The sequence below is a fragment of the Heteronotia binoei genome, chromosome 18 (assembly GCF_032191835.1).
Source record: "Heteronotia binoei isolate CCM8104 ecotype False Entrance Well chromosome 18, APGP_CSIRO_Hbin_v1, whole genome shotgun sequence".
Taxonomy (NCBI): domain Eukaryota; kingdom Metazoa; phylum Chordata; class Lepidosauria; order Squamata; family Gekkonidae; genus Heteronotia; species Heteronotia binoei.
This window is the reverse complement of record NC_083240.1, coordinates 1,189,067-1,216,153: the sequence shown is the minus strand read 5'-3', so window position 1 is coordinate 1,216,153 and position 27,087 is coordinate 1,189,067. Positions and strand designations below refer to the sequence as shown.

Below are 27,087 nucleotides of genomic sequence, written 5' to 3'. Positions count from 1 at the left end.
CCACACCATCCACGTACCACGGTTATTACAGTCACAAGTCACTGAAAGCTTTATAGCCCCCTAGAGAGAGAACCCGTCCCCAAACCAAGCAGGCTGAAGCAACCACAAGCACAACCACAGCACCACATTATCCCTCCGCATTGCAAACTACAGCCCCACAACACACTGCAGATGCCACACTGCACACTAGGCCTACCCGTTGTTCATCGGCCTGCAGAAGAAAAATGTGACATGATTCACAAGAATGTAAGAAAACTCTTGCTGGATCAGATCAGAGCCTGTTTCCCACAACAACCAACCAGGTGCCCTGGAAGGCTCACAAGCCAAAGCCTCCCTCGCCAGTTGGTTCACTGGCTCTGAACACAGAAAGCCCATTCAGTCATCATGGCTAATAGCCTGTCCTCCTCCATGACCTTGTTTAATCCCCTTTTAAAGTTGTCTAGTGCTGTAGCCAGCGCTATTCACCTATGACAGAGAGTTTCACAAGTTGTGCAAAGGCATTATTTCACTATGGAAAACCCTGTGGGTGGCCCCACCCCACGGCATGGCTCATGAGCTGCTGGCAAAAGGAAGCCCCCGCCACTCCCAGAGGAAGAGGGACCCCCCCACACACTCCATATTACAAATAAATCAAGAGAGAAAACAACACACTCAGTACTTTCACCATATGTGAGATTAACACCAACTAGTACACACTTCTGTTCACATTTTTAGCCAAGGGTCAAGCCACAGGTCCACCAGACCCAGAGTAACTGGAGGGGAGGGGAGAGGCGCTGAGAAGGTGACCCACCTGACACTGGAGACTGGCGTGGAAATTTCCCACCTTTGTGTCACACGCAAATACACCAGACTTGTAAAAGTCTTCCTACACCTTAAGACTAGGTGCAACCATAACGTCTACCATTAGTTCCCCGGGGGGGGGGAGGACTGTATTGTGAGCTGCCGAATCAAAGATTCCCCCCCCTCAAAATCAGCACACAGAGGCGTTGCCTGGCACCTCAGGTGTGTGGAAGTCACTTTGCATTTTTCATTTCCTCTGTGCTCCAACGCGTGCTGGAGTCTGACCTCTTTATACCATCCCTGTCTCAAAGACACGGCACAAAGATTCTAGACACGCACTTGAAATTGATATTGGCGCAGACCAGCATGTCGTTCAGCAGGAACACCTTGCGCTCCTTCGATTTGATGAGTTGACCCCGGTCGCCATAAACGGTTTCCGTCAGAGTCTCACAAAGCAACAGCTGCCGCTGGCCCGAACTCAGCAGCTGTGGGAAGACAGAAAGAGGGTAATTCAGCAAAGAATGCAAGATTGGGATGGGGGGGCGACAGGGCAGGGCAGCTCTCGGGAAGAGGGAGCAGGAGGGCCTGCCCGGAGGTCAGAGGTGGTCTCAACAACTGATCTTCAGCCGATGAGTTCTTGAGACCCTCAAGCTGGGGGGCATCCTGAGGTGAGATGGGCCACAACACAAGGATCATCCCCATTGACAGAGGTGGTTTTTCAAAGAGAAGAACGGCAGGCAGAGTGGGGAGGAGACAGAGGGAGGGGAAGTGGAAGAAGAGAGGAAGAGAAGGGAGACCGAAAGAGATGGAGGGGAAGAAAAGAACAAGAGAGATGGAGGGAAGGGGAAGAGAGGGAAAGGACAGAAAGACAGAAAGCGATGGGGGGGGGGAGTTAGAAAGGTCCTGTACTGCAGGTGAGGATTAAGAGCAGCGTTCCCTCTAAGCTGAGTTAGTGTGAGCTAGCTCACAGTTTTTTAGCCTCCAGCTCACTCTTTTTTGTCTTGGCTCAAGAAAAATGGCCCCCAGAGTAAACTAATTCATGGCGTAGCTCACACCTTCAATGCCAGGAACTCACAAAGAAGAATTTTTGCTCACCAGACTCCACAGCTTAGAGGGAGTATTGATTAAGAGGCAAGCCTAGAGAGACTGACAGCTTCTGAATGAGCCATACGTGACTCAAAAGGCTGTTACCTCAAAATAGCTGCCCCTGGAACGTCAGAAAAGTGGGCTGCATTCAGGTGTGGTAACTCCAAGGGCAAAACTATACACCACACTGGAGACCCATGAATGGAACTCCAGGTGTCTAGCTTGACCATGAGACCCAGCTACAAAGGCTCTACGTGGGGGGGATTTCGTGCCACGACTCTGGTAGGGTCTGTCTGGGAAGGCCCAGAGCCCCCACCCCACCCCTGTGTCTTCCTTCTCAGCAAGCACCTATTATCTGAAACCAAAGAGGCATGCAGACCCAGGCAGTATAACAACAATAAGTTTATTCTACCTGCTCAAGAACAAGCAAGTAGGTTTTAATTTAGAGCAACAGTGAAAAGGTGGTGCAAAGGAAATAAAGGCCCTGATGCAACTAACTATACCAGGGGAGGCCAAACTTGTGTAATGTAAGAGCCACATAGAATAAACGTCAGATGTTTGAGAGCCGCAAGACATGAACATCAGATGTTTGAGAGCAGGAAAGAAGGAAGGCAAATGGAGGGAGGGAGAGGTGGAAAGAAAGCAACTTTAATTTTAAATACATTCTCCACGCTGCCAGCTGACTTGGCTTGGAGAGGTGATTTAAAGAGAGAAATGCCTTTCCAAGTGGTGGGAGCTTCAAGAGCCATACAGTATGTGTGAAAGAGCCACAGTTTGGCCACCCCTGAACTATACGGTCCCTTCCTTCTGATTCCAACTGACTCACCACTCTTTGGATGAGGGAGCTCTCATGACTGCAGCCTTCCTCTAATTCAGCCTTTCCAGAGAGAACCCTCCTGACAGAAGCCTCTCCAGAGAGAACAACCCTCTCTCTCTAGCTGGGCCTTTTATTTCCTTCCTTCTAGGTCCCACCCCCTGGGCAAAATTTTCCCTCCAAAACTGCTGCCCACCCAATCAGAGGGACAGAAGGGATTCTGGGAAATGTAGGCCCTGCAGCCACAGGCTTCCCTGGACCCTGCAGGCCTCACAGGGCCGAAGCCTGGGGCCTGGGAAGGATGCACAACCTGCTGGCCCACGAAAAATCAGGAGGCACCAAAGACAACCGCTGGTCTCTCCCACCACATGTACCTTGTTAAGGCTGCTGCGGTCACTGACGCTCTTGGTCAGCTGCTGGATCTCAGCAACTTGGTCGGCCAGTCGCTTCTGCTCATTGAGCTTCTCTGCCAAGGTCTCCAGTTCAGTGAGGGCCAGCTGGAGCGACAGCCTGTCCGGGTGGCCTTTTGGGGTGTTCTTCAGCATGTCCTGCGAGGACAGAAGCAGAGGTGGGGGGAGGCTGTCAAGGAGAGACATCACCTGCTGGAGCTGCTTGTCAGGAGGATGCTGAAGTCAGAACCCCTCTTCAGAGCCAGTTTGGTGTATTGGTTAAGTGCTAGGACTCTTATCTGGGAGAACCGGGTTTGATTCCCCACTCCTTCACTCACACCTGCTGGAATGGCCTTGGGTCAGCCATAGTGGTGAAGTGAGCAGACTCTTATCTGGGAGAACCGGGTTTGATTCCCCACTCCTCCACTTGCAGCTGCTGGAATGGCCTTGGGTCAGCCATAGTGGTGAAGTGAGCGGACTCTTATCTGGGAGAACCGGGTTGGATTCTCCACTCCTCCACTTGCAGCTGCTGGAATGGCCTTGGGTCAGCCATAGTGGTGAAGTGAGCGGACTCTTATCTGGGAGAACCGGGTTGGATTCCCCCCTCCTCCACTTGCAGCTGCTGGAATGGCCTTGGGTCAGCCATAGTGGTTAAGTGAGCAGACTCTTATCTGGGATAACCGGGTTGGATTTCCACTCCTCCACTTGCAGCTGCTAGAATGGCCTTGGGTCAGCCATAGTGGTTAAGTGAGCGGACTCTTATCTGGGAGAACCGGGTTGGATTCCCCACTCCTCCACTTGCAGCTGCTGGAATGGCCTTGGGGCAGCCATAGTGGTTAAGTGCGAGTACCCTTATCTGGGAGAACCGGGTGAAGTGAGCGGACTCTTATCTGGGAGAACCGGGTTTGATTCCCCACTCCTTCACTCGCACCTGCTGGAATGGCCTTGGGTCAGCCATAGTGGTGAAGTGAGCGGACTCTTATCTGGGAGAACCGGGTTTGATTCCCCACTCCTCCACTTGCAGCTGCTGGAATGGCCTTGGGTCAGCCATCGTGGTGAAGTGAGCGGACTCTTATCTGGGAGAACCGGGTTTGATTCCCCACTCCTCCCCTTGCAGCTGCTGGAATGGCCTTGGGTCAGCCACAGTGGTTAAGTGCGAGGACTCTTATCTGGGAGAACCGGGTTTGATTCCCCACTCCTTCACTCACACCTGCTGGAATGGCCTTGGGTCAGCCATAGTGGTGAAGTGAGCAGACTCTTATCTGGGAGAACCGGGTTTGATTCCCCACTCCTCCACTTGCAGCTGCTGGAATGGCCTTGGGTCAGCCATAGTGGTGAAGTGAGCAGACTCTTATCTGGGAGAACCGGGTTTGATTCCCCACTCCTCCACTTGCACCTGCTGGAATGGCCTTGGGTCAGCCATAGTGGTGAAGTGAGCAGACTCTTATCTGGGAGAACCGGGTTTGATTCCCCACTCCTCCACTTGCACCTGCTGGAATGGTCTTGGGTCAGTCATAGCTCTTGCAGAGCTCGCTCAGCCCCACCCATGTCACAAGGTGTTTGTTGTGGGGGGGGGAGATAAAGGAGATTGTGACCGCTCTGAGACTCTGAGATTCAGAGTATAGAGCAGGATATAAATCCAATATCTTCTTCATGTGCGCCAACCGTCCCTCCCATTCTGGCCCAACCCGACTCTGCAAGGAGCAGCAAAAGGAGCATCTTTAAATGGTTACCTGCAGGAGAAGAATGAACTGGGGGAATCTTTGGATGGGCTTCACCATCAGCCCGTAGAGAGTGACCCGGTCTAGACTGGCCATCTGCCGCTTCTGCCAAGAAGAGAAACAGCCACTGTTAGCATGAAGCCTTCAGCCTGCTGGCCTGCCAGCGGCCAACCTTGAGCCTGCAAGACTTGGCCTAGTTCCACATTCAAATCCCCATGCCTGAACAACATCCAGGCTGCCATCGACATCTGGAAATGGCACGGTCCACATCATGTGCCCATCCACATCCAGCAACTGCAGAAGATTATTCATGCCTCCTCTTGTGCGGATGGAGGGGGATAGGGGTGAGCGTGAGCCGCTTTCCCAAGGCTATCCTGAGAGCCCACCAGTGAGCTACAGCTGGACACCCCCTCCCCCCCAGGCCTGCCCGGCCCATCTCCCATGGGAGGCCTCCAGCCCCAGGTCTGCCTACAAGAATCTGGAAGCAGCACCTCAAAGAGACATGCGGAAATTCAGACTACAGAAACGAGGGCTGTGGGGGACTGGTTTGACTACTCAGTTTAAAGCATCCTGATGCATTCAAAAGGGTGCTTGATTAAATCAGACTGATTTTTGAAGAGCTTGGAATACAGGTACTTATTGCGGGGGTGGGGGGAGCGGCAGGTAGGATCTCCTCTTCTGCAGGAGAGAGCACAGAGAATACTTCCCTGGGCTGAGGCACATGTGAGCATCATTTGACTACCAAGGTAGTATGGGTTGGTTTATTTAGAAGAATGACTGGCTTTCTTGTAAACAAACTTAATCAATTAAGCAACCGATTAAAATCAGATTATAATTACTTCAGCTGAGTGACCCCCCCCTTAACAAATATCTGCATTCCAGGAGCCCACACTTCCAGCAACAGCAGCTCTTAACAGCTGTGATGGAGCATCCCCCCCACCCCGTACCCCCAGATGCCAACCTTGAGGAACTCCAGGAAGGCAGGTTTGGTGAGGCAGGCCTTCTTGATCAAGGACATGGCGCTGGTGAAGTTGTTGACGTATTCGCTGTACACATCCAGCACCATCGATTTGGAAAACTGGGCAAACAGACACCGAGCAAAGACGACAAAGAAGGAGAGAATTAGGCCCCACGCTTGGTCTGCATCATTACCTAGGAGCAACTAGGAAGTACATCTACACTGCTGAGGCAGGCTTTCTGCTGCTCCAGGCCTAATGATATCTACCCCTTCACGACTTCTATCGAAGTATGCTGGCTGAATTTCAAAGAAATCTTGAAGTGTTAGGAGAAATGGTTTAGACTGAGATAGACAAATTATTCAGTTGTATTTTATGTCATTTGCTAAGGATAAAGAAATGATTTTTATGTGTTTGTTTTAATAAGGATTTTGCTAAACCAACAATCTAATTTGTGCTTATAATAGGCTTAAGTTAAATTAGATAAAATTGGCATTGAGACAGTTTTTGGGGAAAAAAATTTAACTTATACTTATTTGTGTTTAAGAAGAAGTGTTTAGATTTACATTGCTCTACTAGTTTATTAAAATAAATTTTTCTTTTTTTTATTCTAGTAATGAAAGAAAGGAAGGTAATATTTATGGAGATTTTTATACTTGTAGGTAGAATGATTTGAATATTTTATTGGGAGGTGGAATTATCATTGATACATTTGTACTGGTTTCTGCTTCTGTTTTCCCCATTCTGTCAAGGCCCTTTCCCCCCCCCTTTTTCATGCATTCTCTGCAATGCTTTCTTTTGTAGTTTAAATCAATAAAAATTATAAAATCTGAAGAAATCTTGATGTGGGAAGCACGTCAGGCTCCGACCTTCCCCATGATCCAAACAGCTCATGAGGACTCAGCCTCCTTTCTGGAGCCAGCTGCAGGACATGAAAAGGCTGCAAGATGGACTCAAGGCCCACCTGCAGCCTCTCACACGGCAGAAGGTCTACATGTTGGCAGCCATGAGTGACCCATGCATCAAGGGCAAGATCGCCAACGGGGCCAATGAGCTCATTGGCTGGAGAGACAAACTCTCCCAGTGAGTTGAGTGCATGCAGGCCAAGAGGAGCACAATGGTGTGCGCTGAGGAAAACAGGGGCCAAAAGCAGCTCCACTGCTCTTCATCCCCCACCTCCCCCACTAGACAGTGCACTCCCCCCCCCCAATAACGGCACTCTTTGAGTGGATATTTGGCCCCTTTGAGAGCAGCAGGCACATGAGACGGGAGAACATGGTGGCTGTGATGATGTGGGAGTACCTTGTGGGACCCTACGAATCACAGGCCACCAAAGCACTGAGCTATTGGGCCATGAAGGAGATGGTCCAGCTGGACCTCTCTGCTGGGGCTCAGAGGCTCTTCTCATGCCTTCCGGGAAGCACGCAGAGTGAGCGGGTTTTTCCCCACACAAGCAACACTGTCAGCTCTCATCACTTCTGCCTGCTCCCCGGACAGTCGAGCTGTTGGTCTTCCTGGCCCTGGACTTTGAGAGTGACTGAAGCGAGCATATAGTTGTGCCTGCATCCTCTCTCAGTCTGTGCTGGGAAGTTGGGGCAAAACGCTCTTCCCCAAATTAAAACGAGGCTAGAAAGAAGCAGCAGGGCCACTAAGCAGTTGGAGCGGCAGAGGAATGCCCCACCCATCTCCCTACTGTCATCCTGAATCCACCTGCACCAAAATGCCTCTGCGGAACTCAGGAAGGAGCGCAGCTCAACATGATGCTAAAAGTGGTGTTCTCAAGTTCACTCACCGAGTCGCCACCAACCCCACCAAACCAAAACTGCATGCGGGAATTAAAACAGCAGCACAAAAACTGTTCTTCATCTTCATGGAGATGAAAGGGTAGATTAGGTTAGTGAGACCTGTGGAGCACCATAAATAACGAAACTAATTTGCTGTGAAACATTCTTCTTTGCAGGGGTGGGAGGCGGGGAAGGGAGAGCTGCAGCACTTGGGCTACATCTCCTCCCCTGAGGCAGTGATGGTTGGTGTGTCCTGCCCCTGCTGAGACGGGAGGATGCAACCCCCTCCTCTCACTTTCTGAGGCCTTCCTTGGGGGAAGAGTGTTTAAGGTTTCTCTGGGTTTGCCCTTGGCTTTGGAAGAGAACAAAACAATTCTGGGCTTCTGTATATTGGGCTGGCCTTGGCTTAGGTGGGCCAGTAAAAGCGCCTGACCTTTGTGAGTTCTGCTGGGCTTCTCCTGCCCTTGCTTCTTAAAAAAAACCCCTGCTTGGATTCTCTGGTGTAACACTGGTTAGTTCTGTTGGGCTTGCACTGTGCCACAATGGCACTGGGCAGTGCTCCTCTGCTGCTGCTATCGTTGTAGAAATGCCAGCCCCCTCCGCTTCCACCCTGGAGATTCTCAGATGTGACCGTAGTCCTGTTGGGATTTGGCACTGCCACAGTGGTAGAAGAAGAAGAAGATATTGGATTTATATCCCGCCCTCCACTCCGAAGAGTCTCAAAGCAGCTGACAATCACCTTTACCTTCCTTCCCCCCAACAGACACCCTGTGAGATGGGTGGGGCTGGAGAGGGCTCTCACAGCAGCTACCCGTTCAAGGACAACCTCTGCCAGAGCTATGGCTGACCCAAGGCCATTCCAGCAGCTGCAAGGGGAGGAGTGGGGAATCAAACCCGGTTCTCCCAGATAAGAGTCTGCTCACTCAATCACTGTGGCTGACCCAAGGCTATTCCAGCAGCTGCAAGTGGAGGAGTGGGGAATCAAACCCGGTTCTCCCAGATAAAAGACTGCACACTTAACCACTAGGGCTGACCCAAGGCCATGCCAGCAGCTGCAAGTGGAGGAGGGGGGAATCAAACCCGGTTCTCCCAGATAAAAGACTGCACACTTAACCACTAGGGCTGACCCAAGGCCATGCCAGCAGCTGCAAGTGGAGGAGGGGGGAATCAAACCCGGTTCTCCCAGATAAAAGACTGCACACTTAACCACTAGGGCTGACCCAAGGCCATGCCAGCAGCTGCAAGTGGAGGAGTGGGGAATCGAACCCGGTTCTCCCAGATAAGAGTCCACGCACTTAACCACCACACCAAACTGGCTCTCAAGAAGTTTCCCTTTCAAGGACAACTCTGCAAGAGCTATGGCTGCCCCAAGGCCATTCCAGCAGCTGCAAGGTGAGGCGTGGGGAATCAAACCCGGTTCTCCCAGATAAGAGTCCACACACTTAACCACTACACCAAACTGGTTACACCAAACTGGCAGCAAACTGGTACTGGTTCTGCTGGGCACACTGGATTGGTTCTGCTGTTGGCCTTACAAAAATGCCCCTGCACACTTCACTTTCTACTGCAGAAATTCTCTGGGACATTCTGTGGGGCTTGTATTGCCTTGCTAGTCTACACCGCCCCCCCCCCAAAAAAAAAACTGAGGATGGAAGCATCCTCTTTGGTTGCCCATAGCATTGGACCTCTTAGTCCAATGTTTTTGAAATGTGGGGTTCTTTTGCGAGAAGGCTCCAGCAGCTATGCTGAAAATTTGGTGCCTCTACCTCAACTCCACCCCCCACCCCAACCACTGAATATACCCCCAAGATAGAGCTGCCATTTACTTTAACGGTCCCTACAGTGTAAAATGGACATTAAAAAAATCAGGATTCTGAAATATTTACCGACTCCAAATACCATACTGGTATTAGGACTTGGGACTATTGGGGGAAATTGACATTTTTGGGCTCCAATATATTCAAATCCAAAAACTCCTTATTTTTATCCTTGTACACCCTTAGTGAAGAGCCCCGGTGGCACAGAGTGGTAAAAAGACAGGTTGCTTACCTGTAACTGTAGATCTTCGAGTGGTCATCTGTGCATTCACACTTGTGGGATGTACTGCGCCTGCGCTGGTCCCCAGTCGGTATCTGTAAGAAAGCCCGGGAAAGATTTCCGCGGACGGCGCCACTGGGCATGCGCCGGCGCCCCACTGCGCAGGCCCAACGGCGCCACCGCGGCAATCCCACCAGTTCCTTCTTGACCGCTGAAAGCCCCTAAGGAAGGGAGACCGTCAGCAGTGGGGAAGGAGGGTGGGTAGTGTGAATGCACAGATGACCACTCGAAGATCTACAGTTACAGGTAAGCAACCTGTCTATCTTCTTCGTGGTCTCTGTGCATCACACTTGTGGGAGATTAGCAAGCAAGTCATACCTGGAGGTGGGAAGACGGTCAACCGGAGATGACAGATTGTAGCACCGCAGTCCCCAACCGGGTCCTCTGCTGAGCATGCACGTCCAACGCGTAGTGCTTCATGAAAGCATGCGGGGACGACCAGGTAGCAGCTTTGCAGACATCAGCCAGAGGCACGCCCTTCAGGAACGCCACCTATGTCGCCATCGCTCGTGTGGAGTGGCCACGTACAGGTCCAGGCAGTGGCCTCTTTGCTAGGAGGTAGCAGAGCTTGATGGTCTCTGTCAACCATTTCGAGAATCTCTGTGAAGAAATCTTGTCACCCATTCTGGGTGCGGTGTAGGAAACGAATAACTGCTGTCCCTTACGGAAGGACTTGGATCGGCTTAGGTAGAAAAGCAGGGCACGCCGGACGTCTAGGGAGTGAAGCCGACGCTCCTCGTCCGAGGAGGGGCTAGGGAAGAAGGCGGGGAGCCACACTTCCAGGTTGAGGTGGAATTGGGAGGGCACCTTAGGAAGGAAGTTGATATCAGGGGCCAGGGAGACGCCCGACTCTCTAAAGGCTAGGTAGGGGTAGTCACAACGCATCGCCGTGAGTTCCCCCACCCGGCGTGCGGAGGTGATGGCCACTAGGAAGGCAGTCTTCCAGGACAGAAGCTGCAGGGAACATGAGGCCATGGGTTCGAAGGGCCGCCTGGTTAATCTGTCTAGGACTATTGACAAATCCCACAGTGGGGTGGGGGGTTTGGACGGTGGATGCAGTCTAAATAGCCCCTTCATGAACTTCTTGGACTGGGGATGGGCGAAAACGGAGTACCCAGCCACAGGTTCGTGAAAGGCAGAAATGGCTGCCAAGTAGACCTTAATGGAGGAAAACACCAAGCCCGCGTCTACTAGGGACAACAAGAAATCAAAGACTGCCGGCAGGCCAGCCTCCCTAGGTGCGACTGGCCGGCCAGCCATGAAGTCCGAGAACCTCTTCCACTTCCTGTCATAGGATGCCCTGGTGGAGGGCTTCCTGCTATTCAACAGGACCTCCTGGACCCTACCCGAGAACTCTAAGGGTCTATGCGCCACGCCGTCAGTTTCAGGTGTGGCACGTTGTGGTGTAGCACCCGCCCCCGTTGGGACGACAGGAGGTCTGGTTCCGCTGGAAAGTGGTAGAAGTTCCCCCCCGACATGGTCAGTAGGGAGGCGAACCAGTTCTGGCGGGGCCACCAGGGGGTCACCAGGATACAGCGTGGCCTCTCCCTCGTTAACTTGTTTATTACCCTGGTCAGCAGAGGGAGAGGAGGGAACAGATAGAGGAAGCGGCCCTCCCACGGGATGAGGAGCCCGTCCCCCAGGGATGCAGGGTCTGCACCCCCTCTGGAGCAAAACATAGGGCACTTCTTGTTGCCTGCCGTGGCGAAGGCATCCAGCTGTGGGTACCCCCAGAGCTGGAAAACTGGTTGTAGGAAACGCCACTGAAGTTCCCACTCGTGCGGGGAGGCCCCCCCCCTGCTCAGAGAGTCCGCTTGAATGTTGAGGACCCCTGGGAGGTGTGCGGCCTTCACGAAGACGTCGTGCTGGATGCATTCCGTCCACAATTCTATCGCCAACGCACAGAGGCGGCGGGACACTGTCCCGCCCTGCCTGTTGATGTACGCCAAAGCGGTGGTGTTGTCTGTGAGTAGTGCCACTGTCCTCCCTATCAACTTTGGGCGGAAGGAACGAAGGGCAAAGTGAACCGCTAGTAGCTCCAGATAGTTGATATGGTGCACAGCCAGCTTGGGAGGCCACTGGCCCCCCACACACAGGCCTTCCATGTGGGCGCCCCAGCCCCACTGGGAGGCATCGGTGGTGATGGTCACTGAGGGCGGTGGGAGGTGGAAGGGAGCTCCCTGGCAGATATTGTCTCTGGCTCCCCACCACTGGAGCGATTGGAGCGTCATAAGGGGAATAGTGAACCTCTTTCGAGGTGAGTCTCTGTTCGGGCGAAACTGGCGAAGAAACCATAGCTGTAGGTCCCTCATCCTCAGTTTCGCGTAAAGAAGCACGCTTGTCGTTGCTGCCATCAGTCCCAGCATTCGCTGAAGTTGCTTTACTGTGCCCCAGCCTTGGTTCTGGAGTAACTGTACTGAGTTGGTGATGTCCTCTGCCCTTTGGGCGGGGAGGAAAGCTCGATGGAGGTTTGTGTCCAGCACTGCCCCTATGAACTGCACTGTCCTTGATGGAGTGAGATGTGACTTTTCTAGATTGACCTGCAGGCCCAGGGCATCGAGAAGGTGCAGTGTGGCTGTGATGTGGGTAGACAGACTTTCTCTTGAATTGGCTACCAGGAGCCAGTCGTCTATGTATGGGAAGACTATCACCCCCTGCAGCCGCAGGTAGGCGGCCACGACGCTCATCATCTTTGTAAACACCCTGGGTGCCGTGGAGAGCCCGAAGGGTAGGGCAGTGAACTGGAAGTGTTGTGAGCCTATTGCAAACCTGAGAAACTTTCTGAACTCTGGGTGGATGCTGATGTGAAAGTAAGCATCCTTGAGGTCTAGGGTGGCCATCCAGTCTCCTTGGTTGATGAGGGGCAGGATGGACTGCAGTGTGGACATCCTGAACTTTCGATACAGGATGAATTTGTTCAGATTCCGGAGGTCCATGATGGGCCTTAATCCCCCATCTCTCTTCGGGACTAGGAAGTAGCGGGAGTAGAAACCACCCGTCCTGGTTTCCGATGGTAATTTCTCTATGGCTTGTTTCTGTAGGAGGGTGTCCACCTCCGCCAGCAGAGGTGGGGATGGGGGGGTGGTGATCACCACTGACTGTGTTGGAATCTGAGCAAAGTCTATTTTGTAGCCCTCTTGGATGACAGAGAGGACCCACCTGTCTGAGGAGACCAGCTCCCAGGCAGGCAGGAAAGGGCGAAGGCGGATGGTGGGCTGGGTGGTGGCAACGACGCGTGGTGCAGGAAAGTCAAAGCCCCTGCTTGGCGGGGCGGGTGCCCTTCGGTTTGCCTGATGGCTGGGCACTGTAGCGCCCTCTGTTGTTGCCCGAGTAGGCCTGCTTGTCGGGCTGTGGAGGGCGTGGTCGCCACTGTTGGTCCGAAGATGGCTTATGCGGAGTCTTTCTCGACCAGGACCTGCTCCACTGTCTGGCTCTGGGTTGTCTGGGAAGTGGCTGCACCCCAAGGCTCCTAGAGATCTTAAGGTTCTTATCTAGTTCCTGCAGTGCGGTGTCCGTGGTGGAACTAAAGAGTCCGTCCCCTTCAAATGGCAGGTCCTCGATAAGCGCCCTGGTGTCTTGTTGCAGGGCGGTCGATCTCAGCCAGGAGTGCCTGCGAATGGAGACAGCGGACATGATTGCCGCAGCTGAAACGTCCACTAGGTGCTTGGCTGCTGTTAGTTGCTGCTTTGCGACCTTCTGGCCCTCGTGCAGCAGTGCCTTGGCAGTGGTTTTCTTGTCATCCGGTAGGAAGGACAGGAGGGGGGACAGCTGCTCCCACATGGCGTATTGGTATCTGGCCATACAGGCCGTATAGTTCGATACCTTGGCGCCGAGGGACCCCGCCGAGTAGATCTTCCTCCCCATGGCGTCGAGTTTCTTCCCCTCCTTGTCAGGGGGGGTAGAGTGCACCTTACGTGACCTCGAGGAAGAGGAGACGATGGCTGAATTTGGTCTAGGATGTGTGAACAGAAATTCAGCCCCCGCCTCTTGGACCTTGTACATGTGGTCCAGTTTTCTTGAAGACACCGGTGCAGAGGATGGCTTCTTCCACGGATCCTTGAGCGCCTGGAGCATGACCTTTGTCATTGGGAGGGAGACGGCTGGAGAAGTGTCCTTCTGGACGATATCAAAAACACTATCGTCCACGGTTGGCTTGGGTTGAGAGATGGGGAGGGAGATGGTCGCTGCCATTCTTTTGACCATCTCCGCATAGGAGCGTAGGTCCTCAGAGGGCGAGACTGGGAGGTCCTCTGACGTGTTGGGGTCCGGTGAGGGCTCCCAGGTTCTCTCCTCGTCGCTTTCCGACCCCGACGGGGAGGACTCTCCTCGGCCCGAGCGCTCCGATAGGCGCGGTGATGGCTCCCTTCGCGGCGACCGGGTCGGTGTCGGTGTTCGGCGCGGAGGCTCCGTCGGTGTGACGCGTTTGTCCCGAGGAGTCGTGGCCGATCCCTGAGGATGCTTGGACCGATGCGATGTCCTGGAGAGCGAGGATAGCTCAGATTGATGCTCCCAGTCCGGGTGGTCGAGTGGCTGATGCCAATGATATTGGGGGCAGCAGGGATACGTCGACTGCCATCGATGGTGCTCCCAATGCGGCATCGATGGGTAGTGGCGTGGCTCGACCGAAGGCTCCCTTGGCCTCACGCGCTTGGGTGCCGCAGGCGTTGTCACGTCGACCGGTGGAAGAGACTCGACGTCCGATGCCGAGTCGAAGCTCCGCTGACGAGACGCCACCGATGGAGACCGACGGGTGAGGTCGATCTCCACGTCGTGTGTCGAGGACTGCAGCCGATGGTCGCTGGGTCCAGGCGTCGGGGAGGTACGACGTCGATGCGCGCTAGCCCGTGGAGTTGGAGGGCTGCGTGGTCGATGGCCGCTAGCCCGCGGAGTTGGAGGGCTGCGTGGTCGATGGCCGCTAGCCCTTGGTGTCGGAGGGCTGCGCTGCCTTCTCGCGCTAGCCCCTGGAGTAGCGGGGGTGCGGAGAGGAGAGGGGGGAACCCTTCTCACTGGGTCGGTGCCGATCGGTGCCGACACGTCGGGGGGAGGCGGAGGGGAGCGTGGCCGTTTCCGCTTCTCCTTGCTCTTCGCCTTCTTAGAGGATTCATGTCCCGAATCCTCCCGTCGTTTCTTCTGGGGCCTCTCGACCGACTCGTCGGTGGGCCGTTTCGCCGACTGCTGCTCCTTCTGCGGGACAACGTCGACCGGGGCTGCATCGGCCGATGGGGCCTTCGGGGTTTGGGCGGCAGCCATTTTCGGTTCCGATGCCGAGGAAGACGCCGTTTGCTTCGGAGGGCGAAGTGCCGAGGCAGTTAGTGCGGCCGAGAGCCTAGCCGCTCTATTCTTTCTGGTCTGCTTCGAAAAGCGGAGGCAATGCGGGCAGGCTTCCACGCGGTGTCCTTCGCCGAGGCAGAGCAGACACAAAGAGTGGCCGTCGGGAGGGGCGATTTTCTTGCCGCAGGCCTGGCACCTCTTAAAAAATCCCCAGCGACTGTCCATAGACAGCGGTCGCTGGGAAAAATCCTCTCAGAATCCTCTGAGAGGAGGAAAAACTAGGGGCGAGGGGGGGGAAGTCCCGGAGGACAAGAAACCCCACCGCGACACGCACCCGAACGAAAACGCACTTTTTTTTTTTTTTTTTTTTTTAAACTAACTAACTATGGAACTAACTAACTACTACACTACAGAAAACAATAAACAGGCTAATATTTACAGGAGGCTCGGGAAAAAAGGGGTAGAAAAAACCCAAAGCTCACCGACCGGGAACACGAGGAAACACAACTCTTCGCGCAGCGGTCAGAAAGGAACTGGTGGGATTGCCGCGGTGGCGCCGTTGGGCCTGCGCAGTGGGGCGCCGGCGCATGCCCAGTGGCGCCGTCCGCGGAAATCTTTCCCGGGCTTTCTTACAGATACCGACTGGGGACCAGCGCAGGCGCAGTACATCCCACAAGTGTGATGCACAGAGACCACGAAGAAGATCTGCAGTACTGTATTCGGAGCCCTCTGCTCATGACCTGAGTTCAATCCCAGCAGAAGCTGGTTCAGGTCGCCTGCTCCAGGTTGACTTCCGAGGTTGGTCAAATGAGTCCCCAGCTTGCTGGGGGAAAAGTGCAGACGACTGGGGGAGGCAATGGCAAACCACCCCACAAAAAGTCTGCTGTGAAAACATGAAAGCAACGTCACCTCAGACTCGGAAACGACTGCACAGGGGACTACCTTGACCTTTTTACACCCTTAGTGAGAACTTACTGAGGCTACAAAAAGGTCACCAATTTTCTCTGCGGTGTCCCACTCGGCCACACGTGAAGACAAGGCAATCTGGAACATGGAGTGGCACTGGAGGATCTCTTTGACCCGGAAGAAAACCACCTGGCACTTGCGGGCACTGAGGACTTTGGGTTCCATCTCCATCAGAGGGTTCTTGTAATCCTATTCCGGCCAGAGCAGAAACAGCACAAGTTAGAAATGATGCAAGAAGTGGAGAACGTGACATGGAGAGAGTTGACAAAGACAAATTTTCCTCCCTCTCACAAAATACTAGAACTCAAGGGCACCCAATGAAGTTGATGGGCAGGAGGTTCAAAATAAAATACAGAGAGTGATTACAATGTGGAATTCGCTGCCAGAGGATGTCGTGATGGAATTAGCAGCTTTAAAATGGGATTAGATAGAATGGCTACTCGCCATGGTGACTGAGGCACTGAATCCCAGAGCCAGGAGGCAATATCAGAAATCAATTTCTTGTTGAAGCACATTTCCACCCAGGATTCCACCCCAGCAATATCCTGAAAGGCATCACTGCAGATGTGTGTGTGTGGGGGGGGGGGGTCAGGCTGGCAGTCTTGTGGCTGAAGGAGGGCCAAAGGCAGCATCAGTCCCCATGAGAAACAAGGCAGCTTCTCACCTGCAAGATCCGCCTCAAGGAGTCCACGTAACTGCGCTCGCTCTGCACAATGGAACCCAAGATGTGACGCCGCACCACCTGTGGCACGCAGGAGGAGGAAGAGGACAGAGTTAGAGCAGGTGGATCAGAGAGAGGCAAAAGGAGCTACAGGTAAAGGGGAGTAGAAAAGAGTCCAAATCATAAGCCATGTACTAAATGCATGGTAGAATTAAGTCTCCTTTCCTGCCACATGATAAACCTATGGAACTCGCTGCCACAGGATGAAGTGAACAGCTGCTAGCAGCTTGGGTCTGTTCCCTATGTTAAAGCACAGGCAGGCAGCTGCTGAACAGAATCAGGGCCCAATTCTGTTACTCTCTATCATGGAAGCCCTGCTCCCTAGTCCCCAGGTTTAGGGGGGGGGGGGGCGCAAGGGGAAAGATGCCTGCATATTTTCAGTGATGCTCTCCTCTTTTGTGTTAGCACAAACATTCCAAAGCAGCATATTGGCAACAGATAACACACTATTCCATTGCTGAGCTCTGGCCAAAAGTCTCTTCTTATGGAAGCAAGTCCTGAAAAAGTTATGAGTCACTCCAAATGCATGAACTACTACAACTTTGGGGAGGGGGAGCAGAATCTGTGGTTTTGCCCACTTAAGGTCCACACAAAACTCTCCCTTTGAGTGTTCTCCTCTGCAGCCTTCCTTGCCATCCATACCAGACCCTGAAATCACAGTCCCCACCCCCCGCGCAGAGAGGGGAATGAGCTCTCTGCTGGCCCCACCTCTGCCAGCACACCTTACTGTGACTGGCACAGGAAAATTTCAGAACAAGCTGCCATCCATCTCTACTTCAGGCTGGCTCCACAGGGAGAGGAGGGGAGGCCCATTAAAATGGAGAATCCAGAGCTGTCCAAACTAGAGAAGTCCACACAGTTTTAATTTGGCTAAAGTTTTCAAGACCACAAAAGTGAGCTTGCAAAATACAGAGAACTCTTTGCCTCTGACTTCCCGCAACTCTAACCCTGGGGAATTTGCCAAATGCTTGGGGGGAGGGGGGGGAGGTCCACTTGATTAATAGTTGCACATATCCACTCAGTGATTTGCCCGAGGGCTGACCCCCAACTGAGTCCCCTGCAGCTGAGGATGCTCAAGGCAGTATCCATGGTCCTTCCCCCCATCCTCACCCTGGGGGGCAGGTTCCAATGAGAGAAACAGCCTCAAGATCACCATGGCAGAATGGCATTCAGTCTGGGTTTCCCTTTCCTTGGGCGGCAGAGCACATGGAGAAGAGGCCAGGTCCGACCCGGCATCTCCAGATAACACAGACTGTATATCATCTCAGGTCACCAGTCTTGGCAGGATGGAGTTCTCCCAGAATTATAACAGAGCTCTAGACTGCAGAGCCCAGTCCTCCTGGAAAAAACAGCACCTTTAAAAGGTGGGTTCTATGGCTACACACACCCCTGTTGAGCTCCCCCCTCCTACCTCGTGTACTCTCAGCAGTTCCAGCCTTACTACTTGCTGCAGTTGCATAGCTCTTTAACAGAACAAGAACCTAAGTTCTGGGGCCTCAACAGGAACAGAGGTCATTTCTGAGCAGCCCCTACCTCTTTAGGGTAGGCAGGGGGCTTCCCTAACCCTGAATGTGGCTCCGGCCACAGTCCCAGTACTGACCTGCTGAGGGCTCAGTCCTTCCGGCATTGGGCCCAGCTCGGGAAGCGGGTGCTTCATATCCGTGACAGAGACCTCCAGGAACCCCATGTCCTCCTCTTCCGAGTCCCCTGGAGAACACACACAAAATTCACCCAGTGGGGGAAAACGCAAAAATACTGAAAATGTTTATTATCCCACCAGATATAACAAGCGAAAGTTAGTATACTAAGCTGTCCCATAACATTCAGCTTATGCATCACATCACACACCCACGTTCAGAGACGCTGGCCCACCCACAAAGGCGTTTCCTTCACACCCAGTTACTGGCTTCTAAACCTGAATTCCTCATAAGAGGATGCCTGAACTAGATGGGCCGCTGCTCTGATCCTGCAGAGCTCTTCTTCCGTTCTTGTGAGAATCTTTAAAAAAAAAAAAAAAAGGCTCAAGGAGCCCTATATCTAAAAACTCTCTATCAACTGCACGTTTCTCCAGATGTTGGCTGATCTGCTGTGACATCGTGTCACGTTCACCTCTGAATACCAATTCAGCTCCTGCAAGATGCTTTGATGAAGAGGAAAAGAGTTGGTGCAAGTTCAAAAGAGTAGGGAAGGGGATGTGCTATAGGGAGGTGAGAAGCTTGGGGATGGTGAGGCCGGAGGGATCTTAAGGAAGGCAAAGAACAGGCCAGACAGAAGGAAGAGGAATGGTGGCTCAGTGGTAGAGCATCTGATTGGTCAGCAGAAGGTCCCAGGTTCAATCCCCGGCATCTCCAACTCAAAAGGGTCCAGGCAAGTAGGCGTGGAAAACCTCAGCTTGAGACCCTGGAGAGCTGCTGCCAGGTCTGAGTAGACAATACTGACTTTGATGGACTGAGGGTCTGATTTAGTAGAAAGCAGCTTCATATATGTTCATATGTTGGGAGGGAGGGTGGCTCAGTGGTAGAGCATCTGCTTGGTAAGCAGAAGGTCCCCAGGTTCAATCCCCGTCATCTCCAACTAAAAGGGGTCTAGGCAAGTAGCTGTGAAAAAACCTCAGCTTGAGACCCTGGAGAGCCGTTTGCCAGTCCGAGTAGGACAGTTCTGGAGGGAGGGATGGTGGCTCAATGATAAGAGCATCTGCTTGGCAAGCAGAAGGTCCCAAGTTCAATCCCTGGCATCCTCCAACTAAAAAGGGTCCAGGCAAGTAGGCGTGGAAAAACCTCAGCTTGAGACCCTGGAAAGCCGCTGCCAGTCTGAGTAGACAAGACTGCAAGGGGAGGGGACAGTGGCTCCGGCGCAGAGCATCTGCTTGATAAGCAGAAGGTCCCAGGTTCAATTCCTGGCATCTCCAACTAAAAAGGGTTCAGGCAAGTAGGTGTGAAAAACCTCAGCTTGAGACCCTGGAGAGCCCACTGCCAGTCTGAGTAGACAAGACTGACTTGGATGGACCAAAGAGGGTCTGATTCAGTATAGGGCAGCTTCAGATGTTTCAAGAGGGAGAAACGGGGAATGGGAGGAGGGGGGAGAGAGCAGGCTGAGAAGAAAAAAGGAGCGTGAGAGGGAAGCCCAAAGCCAAGCCAGAGGGAGAAGACCAGGAGGGGCTCGCACTTGATGTGAGAAAGGGATCAACAGAGGGTGGGGAGGAAGGAAGAGGTCAGGGAGCAAAAAGGCAGCTCTGAATTCCTCACAAAGGACTTGCACTATGATCTTGTGCCCATGACTGCGCTTTGTAAAAGTTCAGCTGGAAGCCACCACGTTTGTGGGTCAGCAGCTCTGCACCCCAGAATGTCACTGTGTACAAAACAGCTCGAGGCAAAAATATGAGTAAGCAAAAGCCCTAAAACAAATCACCACAGCTGAGTCTAATTCCCAAGATGCTTTGGGGGGCAGGCCAGACATCTGCGTCATCCCAGGATTTCAGACAAGCTCATATTATTGTCCCAGTAATACCACAAGTGTTCACAACGAAGACATCTTTTTCTCTCCACAGGCAACATCCCTGCACAGGATCATGAGCGATTCGTTGATATCCGACGGCCTAGAAAATGCTTCCTCGTGCACACTTCATTTCCTCCTTACAGCATCTCAGCACGAGATCCTGCCCTGCTGCTTCCCCCTTCAGAAAGAGGTATTTCACGCCCAGCTCTGTTTTAGTACCAGGGGTTACAAGAGAACTCCTCGGAGTACACACAGCCTGCCCCCCGCCCACACACACACAAACAAACTCACAGAGCAGGGCTGCATCAGACCACGCATGCACAAAACTCACACTTCCCATGCAAGCCAAAGAGTGCTACATCCGTCATTCAAGTCGAGGGGCTAAGACGCGTGACACTGCTTAGGACCCACTGTAAACGCGGCAGGGGTCATTGCTGGGTGTCAGAGCACAGGTCTCTCTGGTAGACCCCCTGCCAGTCAGAGCAGACATGGAGCCAGGCAGGCCCTTAGGGGAGGGGGCTCCAGAACAGAAGTGCTGTGGGGAGAACAGCCAACGCCTCCCACAGCAGGGCTAGGAAAGGCCTTTGCTCACAGGGGACTTAAGAGAGCTGCTGCAAAACCCTCGGCCAGGTCTGGAATGACGGTCTGACTCAGCAGGCGAAAGGACTTCCAGCAGCCCTCAAAGAAGATGCCTCGGGGTGCAGCAGCCTACGTTAAAACTGCATGCAAGCAAGAGAGAGGGAGACTATAAATCAGGGTTCCACAGCCTCACACACCCCTGGCCAGTCAGCGGCTCCCCCACAGGCTGAACTGTCCATCCCTGGAGAGGCCAGCCTACACTACTGAAACCATGTCAGCATAAGTGTGGGAGCATCGCTCCGTGGATCAGGGCCTGCAGAGCAAGAGCCTTGAGCCACGTTCCTCTAGGAGAGCTTAAACACGTGGCTGAGATGCCTAGAAGGCAACAGGGTCCCTGAGCACAGCAAAAGGAGCAACAGAAGGAAGGGAGCTCATCCTTGCTCCTGCGTGGGCCGGAGGGAGAAACAGACAGCTGCTCACAAGCCCTCAAGGTGGAGGCATCAGCAAAATGGGAGGCAGACCCTTACCTGAGACAGATGAAGAGGAAGATGAAGAGCTGTGCACCAGGGCATAGTCCCTGCCAGAACGGTGCCGCTTCCTCCACATTGTGCCCGGGCCACCCCTTTCCCTGAGTCCTGTCAGTAAACCCTGCCTCTCCCTCCACTTCCCCTTCTTCTTCTTCAAGCCAGCTCAGTTCCCATTTGAGCTCCAGGTCTGATGCACCAGACGCAGCAGCAGCAGCTGCTGAAGCAGGGCTGTGTTGTGGGAAAGGGCCAAGGGATCCGGGCTGTGCTGGTGGAGGAGGAGGAGGAGGAGGAGGAGGAAAAGGGGAGCATGTGAGCAGCAGAGAGGAGGGGGTGGAAACTGGAGGGGGGACAGGAATAGTTCAGCGATGGCAAGGCTGACCTTTTTCCTTCCCTAATTTTGGAACAGCTGCCTGGTTCACTCCGGATGCCAGCCGCCAGGGCGGAGGGCCCAGAACAGAAGCAGCATCAGAGAAAGAGAGAGAGAGAGAGAGAAAGGAGGAGGAGGGACAGTGGCAAAGTCTGGGCCCCAAGCAAGCAAAGGCCCAGGCCAGATCAGCAGCAAAAACCCGGGGACATTCCACGCTTCTAGGAAGCAGCAATTATTGCAAAAAACGTGGCACGCCTGGACTGCAGACAGACACGCTTGACTCACAGCCACAAGAAGTGGCAACACTCGCTCACGTGAGGAGGAACTGCCTGCCTGCAAATGCTGCTTGTGCGTGCCTGACAGAATCCAAGATTTTTCTTTTTTACGAAAAATGGAAATGTTTTGCTAAATGACAGACAAAAGGAATACGGACAAGGCTGCATGGAAGGGAGGGAGGGAAGACTCTCTTGTTGCCAGTTCACTTGGGCAAGCCACAGGACACTTCACAAAGCAACACAACACACACACACAGACCCCCCTACAAAGAACAAGAGACAGACCCCTGCCCCACTGAGCTTACAATCTGACAGCTGGAGAGCTCCTAGAAGCAGGAGGAGGAGCAACAACAGGCCAGGGGGTGGGGAGTGGGGGTGGGGTGAGCAAGGGCAGCAACACATAATGTCGAAGTTGCTCTAAGCACAATTCAGTGATGAGGAAGCATCACTAAATTAGAGGCCGCCAAACGCCTCATGAACACGGCCAAAGTGCCCGAAGGTAAGAATCCAAGCTGGTTCTCCAGAGCTGCACTTCGATCGCTGGAGCTACTGAGGCTGACTTGAAGCTAAACGCCCAGCTGCCCTCTCTGCCCCCACAGGGCACATGCCCAGAGGCCTCCTCCAAGAGCGGCAGACCTCGAGGATCAGCCTCACCTCCACTGCTGCCTCCAGCAGGGCAGAAGGCGGCCAGAGGGCTTTACGACTTTCCCCTTCACTGCTTGAGCAAAGAGAGAAAACTGTCCTCTTGTTCCTCCGACCAAGATGAGAGGGCCTCTGGGCATATAAAGAAGTCCTCCCTTCCACCCACACACACACACACACACATCTATGAAGCCGGCCTCACAATCTGGCAGTAAAGCTCATGGGGCAGGAGCATCATATTTGTCTCTATTTTAGTCAGCAGGCTAAAGAAGGGAGAGGACCTCTGAGAATACACAGAGTGCATTGTCCCATGCAGCATCGCAACAGCCAGCTGCCACACTTGTGGTGTTCAGGAGACAAGGCCGTGTGTGTTAAGGAGCAGGACTTCTGCACAATTTGCCTGGCAGGGGTATCCCCTGAGCATGTATAGACTGCACGGATTCCAGAGAGGCTTGAGCTCCAGCGTCCCTCTCCTAGCAGCGGAAGCCTGCCGGTCGACACCACGGCACAACAAGCCATGCACACTGAGACAGGATCCAGGCTCGTGTGGCTGGATCAGTACCTCTCTCTGAGCTCAGCTTGTGGGTCCTGGAAAGTTCCCCAGTCCAGGAGAGAGAGCGTTTACGTCCCATCTCTGGCGCTAGTCTGCCGGGCTCTCCGTCCCCTACAAAGTCAGAAGCGTTACCAGAAGACAGCGCTCTCGTGACCAACAAGAATAAGAAGAATTGCAGATTTATACCCCACCCTTCTCTCTGAATCAGAGACTCAGAGCGGCTTACAATCTCCTGTACGTTTTCCCCCGACAACAGACACCCTATGAGGTGGGAGGGGCTGAGAGAGCTCTCACAGCAGCTCCCCTTTCAAGGACAACTCCTGCTGGAAGTATGGCTGACCCAAGGCCATTCCAGCAGCTGCAACTGGAGGAGTGGGGAATCAAACCTGGTTCTCCCAGATAAGAGTCCACTCACTTAACCACGATGGCTGACCCAAGGCCATTCCAGCAGCTGCAAGTGGAGGAGGGGGGAATCAAACCTGGTTCTCCCAGATAAGAGAGCTCTGACTGACCCAAGGCCATTCCAGCAGCTGCAAGTGGAGGAGTGGGAATAAAACCTGGTTCTCCCAGATAAGAGAGTTCTGGCTGACCCAAGGCCATTCCAGCAGCTGCAAATGGAGGAGTGGGAATCAAACCCAGTTCTCCCAGATAAGAGAGCTCTGACTGACTCAAGGCCATTCCAGCAGCTGCAAGAGGAGGAGTGGGGAATCAAACCCGGTTCTCCCAGATAGGAGAGCTCTGGCTGACCCAAGGCCATTCCAGCAGCTGCAAGTGGAGGAGTGGGGAATCAAACACAGTTCTCCCACATAAGAGTCCGCTCACTTAACCACTATGGCTGACCCAAGGCCATTCCAGCAGCTGCAAGGGGAGGAGTGGGGAATCAAACCCGGTTCTCCTAGATAAGAGTCCGCTCACTTAACCACTATGGCTGACCCAAGGCCATTCCAGCAGCTGCAAGTGGAGGAGTGGGAATCCAACCCAGTTCTTCCAGATAAGAGTCCGCACACTACACCACTACACCAAACCACTACACTACACCTCCACGCTTGCTCTCGTTGGAGAAGGCTGCTCAGAGGCTGCAGGGCACTCAGGCACCACCCGCAGGACCATCTCACAGCCAGCCAGCAAGGTAAACTGCACCTGAGGAGACCCACTACAGGCCCACAGGGGCCTCACCTTCTTTCAAGTTGCTAATTGTATTTTTACAAACATCAGCACAACTTTTTAAAGAACAAAAGAGCCCCCCAATCCGTGCTTTTCATTCCTGTCAGCAAGTTCTTTGGTCGCCCCGGTAACGTTTTGCAATCGCGTGGAAGGAGGCAGGAAGTGGTCTTTGTGGTCACGGATGTCTTGCACTCGGGACTCCCTCAGATCTCTGCAGAGGAGACGGAGTTGCAAAGAAGGGAACTTTGTACTTTCCCCTCTGGGGCTTGTTCTCACAGTCTGTGCCCTGCTCCTCAGCTGCAGCTGCCACCCAGTTAAGACCCTCCTCACTGTCTGGAAAGGAGGAGAAATGTCTAAACGTGCAGTCCCTTTGGACCACCTCAGTGCTCTGCCAAGCCTGAGGACGATTCACAAAACAAATTGACACAACCTTCTCCAACCCTTGGTAACATCAACCAGGGCTACCAACCTCCAGGTGAGACCCGGAGATCTCCCAGAATTACAACTGATTTCCAGACAACAGAGATCAGTTCCTCAGGAGAGAAGGGCTGTTTTGGGAGGGAAAATTCTAGGGCATTACACTCCACTGAGTTCCCTCCTGTCCCCAAACCTCACTCATCTCAGGTTTCATCTCCGAATTTCTGGGAATTTCCTTATCCAAAGTTGCCCCCCCCCCCCACTTAAAGCATCATGCACGGCAAAGAACCATCCCCTCACAAGCTCTCTCCGTGCACATTTTGTCCCACATGACCCAGACCGAAATGGAGAGGGCAGCCATCACCAGATGAACCCTGCAGGATAAACAGATTGAGATGACTTGAATAAGGGAGTCAAGCCACACACTGTCCAAGAAAGGGGGGAAAGTCTACTGCAGTTATAACCTACACAACTGTCTTTGTTCTGCGGGCAGAATGTATGTGCCAGTCCACTTGGTCAACTTCTGGGGCACTACACGGGGGTTGCCTGCCTTACCAAGAAACTGGACTGGGCAGAACTTGATCTGATGCTGCCTTTAAAATCTTAAGCAAGAGTGCAGGATCCCTGATAGGTTATGCCTGCAATGTTAAGGGCTTTTTGCTTTTAAACTGAACACACATCAGTGGAGCTGCGCAGATTCCAAAATAATAATAATAATAATAATAACAACAATCACAGTAGACTGAAGCCACCCCATCTGGTTGCAAAGATGAAACCACTTTCCCCTATGGTGACCGCTTTCCCAGTAGATATCCATAAACCCCATCCCCAGACCCTATGGAGAATTTTTTTTTAACTACAGTGATGAGCTCTCATCCTCTGAAAACACTTTCTTTATCTGCACAGCCCATAGAAAGGGGGGTGGGGTGAGGTTGAGGGGGCAGGATGATAAAGAGGCAGCACATTTTGATGCCTGGGAGATTTCCACGGAAGAAAAGTGATGGGGGAGGGCTTGCTAGAATAGAAGAAATGAAAGTGAGACTCCTGGGACAAATTTCCGCTGAAGGCATCTCTGTTGTGTCTGTCACACAAGGGAATCTGGCTGGTGATGCTGAGGGAAGCAGGGAGGCGAAAGGGAACCTGAGTTTTAGGTCATGGTTGAATGAGAAGTGTTCTGGAAGACCCAGAGTCCCGGCCAGCCTTCTCCCCCCACCCCACAACAGAAGGCAAGAGGATGACAGAGCAGGAAGCTCAGCCGGAGTGCCCCAGAGACAGCTGGTCCTCCAAGGGGAGGGAGCACAGGGCAGGGGCGGGACCTCCTTGGCCAGGACTGGTGTCTGAAGCAGAAAAGCACTCAGGCCTTAAGACATGAGTGGGGCAGAATTCTGAACTGAAAGCCACCCAAGTGCGCATCTGGAGAGCTTCCTGGGGTCGACTGAAGACATGCCACATGGTCTCTTCTCAGCATATTGTTCCCCGCTTGCGATTTCCAAGCTGGGGAAAGACATCAGCCTAATGCAGGGGTGGCCAAACTGTGGCTTGGGAGCCACAGGTGGCTCTTTCCTACATATTGTGTGGCTCTTGAAGCCCCCACCGCCCCACTGGCTGGCTTGGAGAAGGCAGTTCTCTCTTGAAATCACAAGCCAAGGCAGTTGGCATGGAGAATGCATTTAAGGTTAAAGTTGCTTTCTTTCCACCTCTCCTTCCCCATCTATTTGCTTTCCTTCCTCCCTTTCTTGTGGCTCTCTGATTTTTATTCTGTGTGGCTCTTACATTAAGCAAGCAACCCAACCCACGTGGGTAAAACTCTTCTGCATGGGATGCAGCTTGCAGAGGATCGGGTATGGGTTGCTTCATCCCTGCCCCACTTTCCTCCCCACAAGGCAGCTTCCATTGCTCTCCTCTCTTCCCTTTGATCCTCACAACAACCCTGCAGAGCAGCTGCAAGTATGCGATGGGCCCAAAGTCCTCCAGCCAGTCCTCCTTCCCTGGCTGAGTGAAGGTTTGAAGTGGGGCCTCACAGAACTGAGTCCCACACAGGAACCACCACTCTGCCTCTCAGAGCTCGAAAGAGCAGAGAGAGGGCCTGCCTGTCCAGGAGAAGGGGGTGCTCTTCAGGGCCCCAGGCACCACCAGCCAGGAGGCACAGTGGGCATCGGGGGTGGGGTGGGGGGGCAGCATCAGTGCCTTTGCAGAAGCAGCCTGCCAAAGAGGATCCCCTTTCTGGCAATGCACAAGGACGGGACGCAAGGCAGGCCGGATGCGGGGAAATGGCACCACCTACAGGAAGCATCAGGTTACTCCACGGAGGTCTCACCACAGTGAGTGGCCCCGGCCCCCAGAGGGGTGAAAAAATACAGGGTGGTTCAGGTCTGCACAACCACCAGTGTTCGTGATTTCTTTGCTGGCTCCGATGTGCAGCTGTACATCCCAGAAAGGAGATCGGGGCAGGGGATGCCCTCAGCATACAAAGCCCTTTGCAG

The 27,087-nt window shown here is 53.4% G+C and overlaps 1 protein-coding gene across 4 annotated transcripts in view; it reads right to left on the bottom strand.

Moving 5' to 3' along the window:
* The window catches only part of ARHGEF10L (Rho guanine nucleotide exchange factor 10 like), a 102,330-nt gene that overhangs the window by 53,069 nt on the left and 22,174 nt on the right, over window positions 1–27,087 (bottom strand). For 3 of the 4 annotated variants that reach the window (XM_060259024.1, XM_060259026.1, XM_060259025.1), the window contains 7 exons: window positions 18,186–18,292; window positions 16,529–16,606; window positions 15,874–16,053; window positions 5,752–5,868; window positions 4,803–4,895; window positions 3,055–3,228; window positions 1,120–1,265 (listed from right to left, as the gene is read on the bottom strand). In XM_060259024.1, the coding sequence (XP_060115007.1) occupies window positions 1,120–1,265; window positions 3,055–3,228; window positions 4,803–4,895; window positions 5,752–5,868; window positions 15,874–16,053; window positions 16,529–16,606; window positions 18,186–18,292 (895 nt within the window). Of the gene's footprint in view, window positions 1–1,119; window positions 1,266–3,054; window positions 3,229–4,802; window positions 4,896–5,751; window positions 5,869–15,873; window positions 16,054–16,528; window positions 16,607–18,185; window positions 18,293–23,032; window positions 23,135–27,087 lie in introns of all 4 variants that reach the window. The other variant, XM_060259028.1, reaches the window with a different exon arrangement.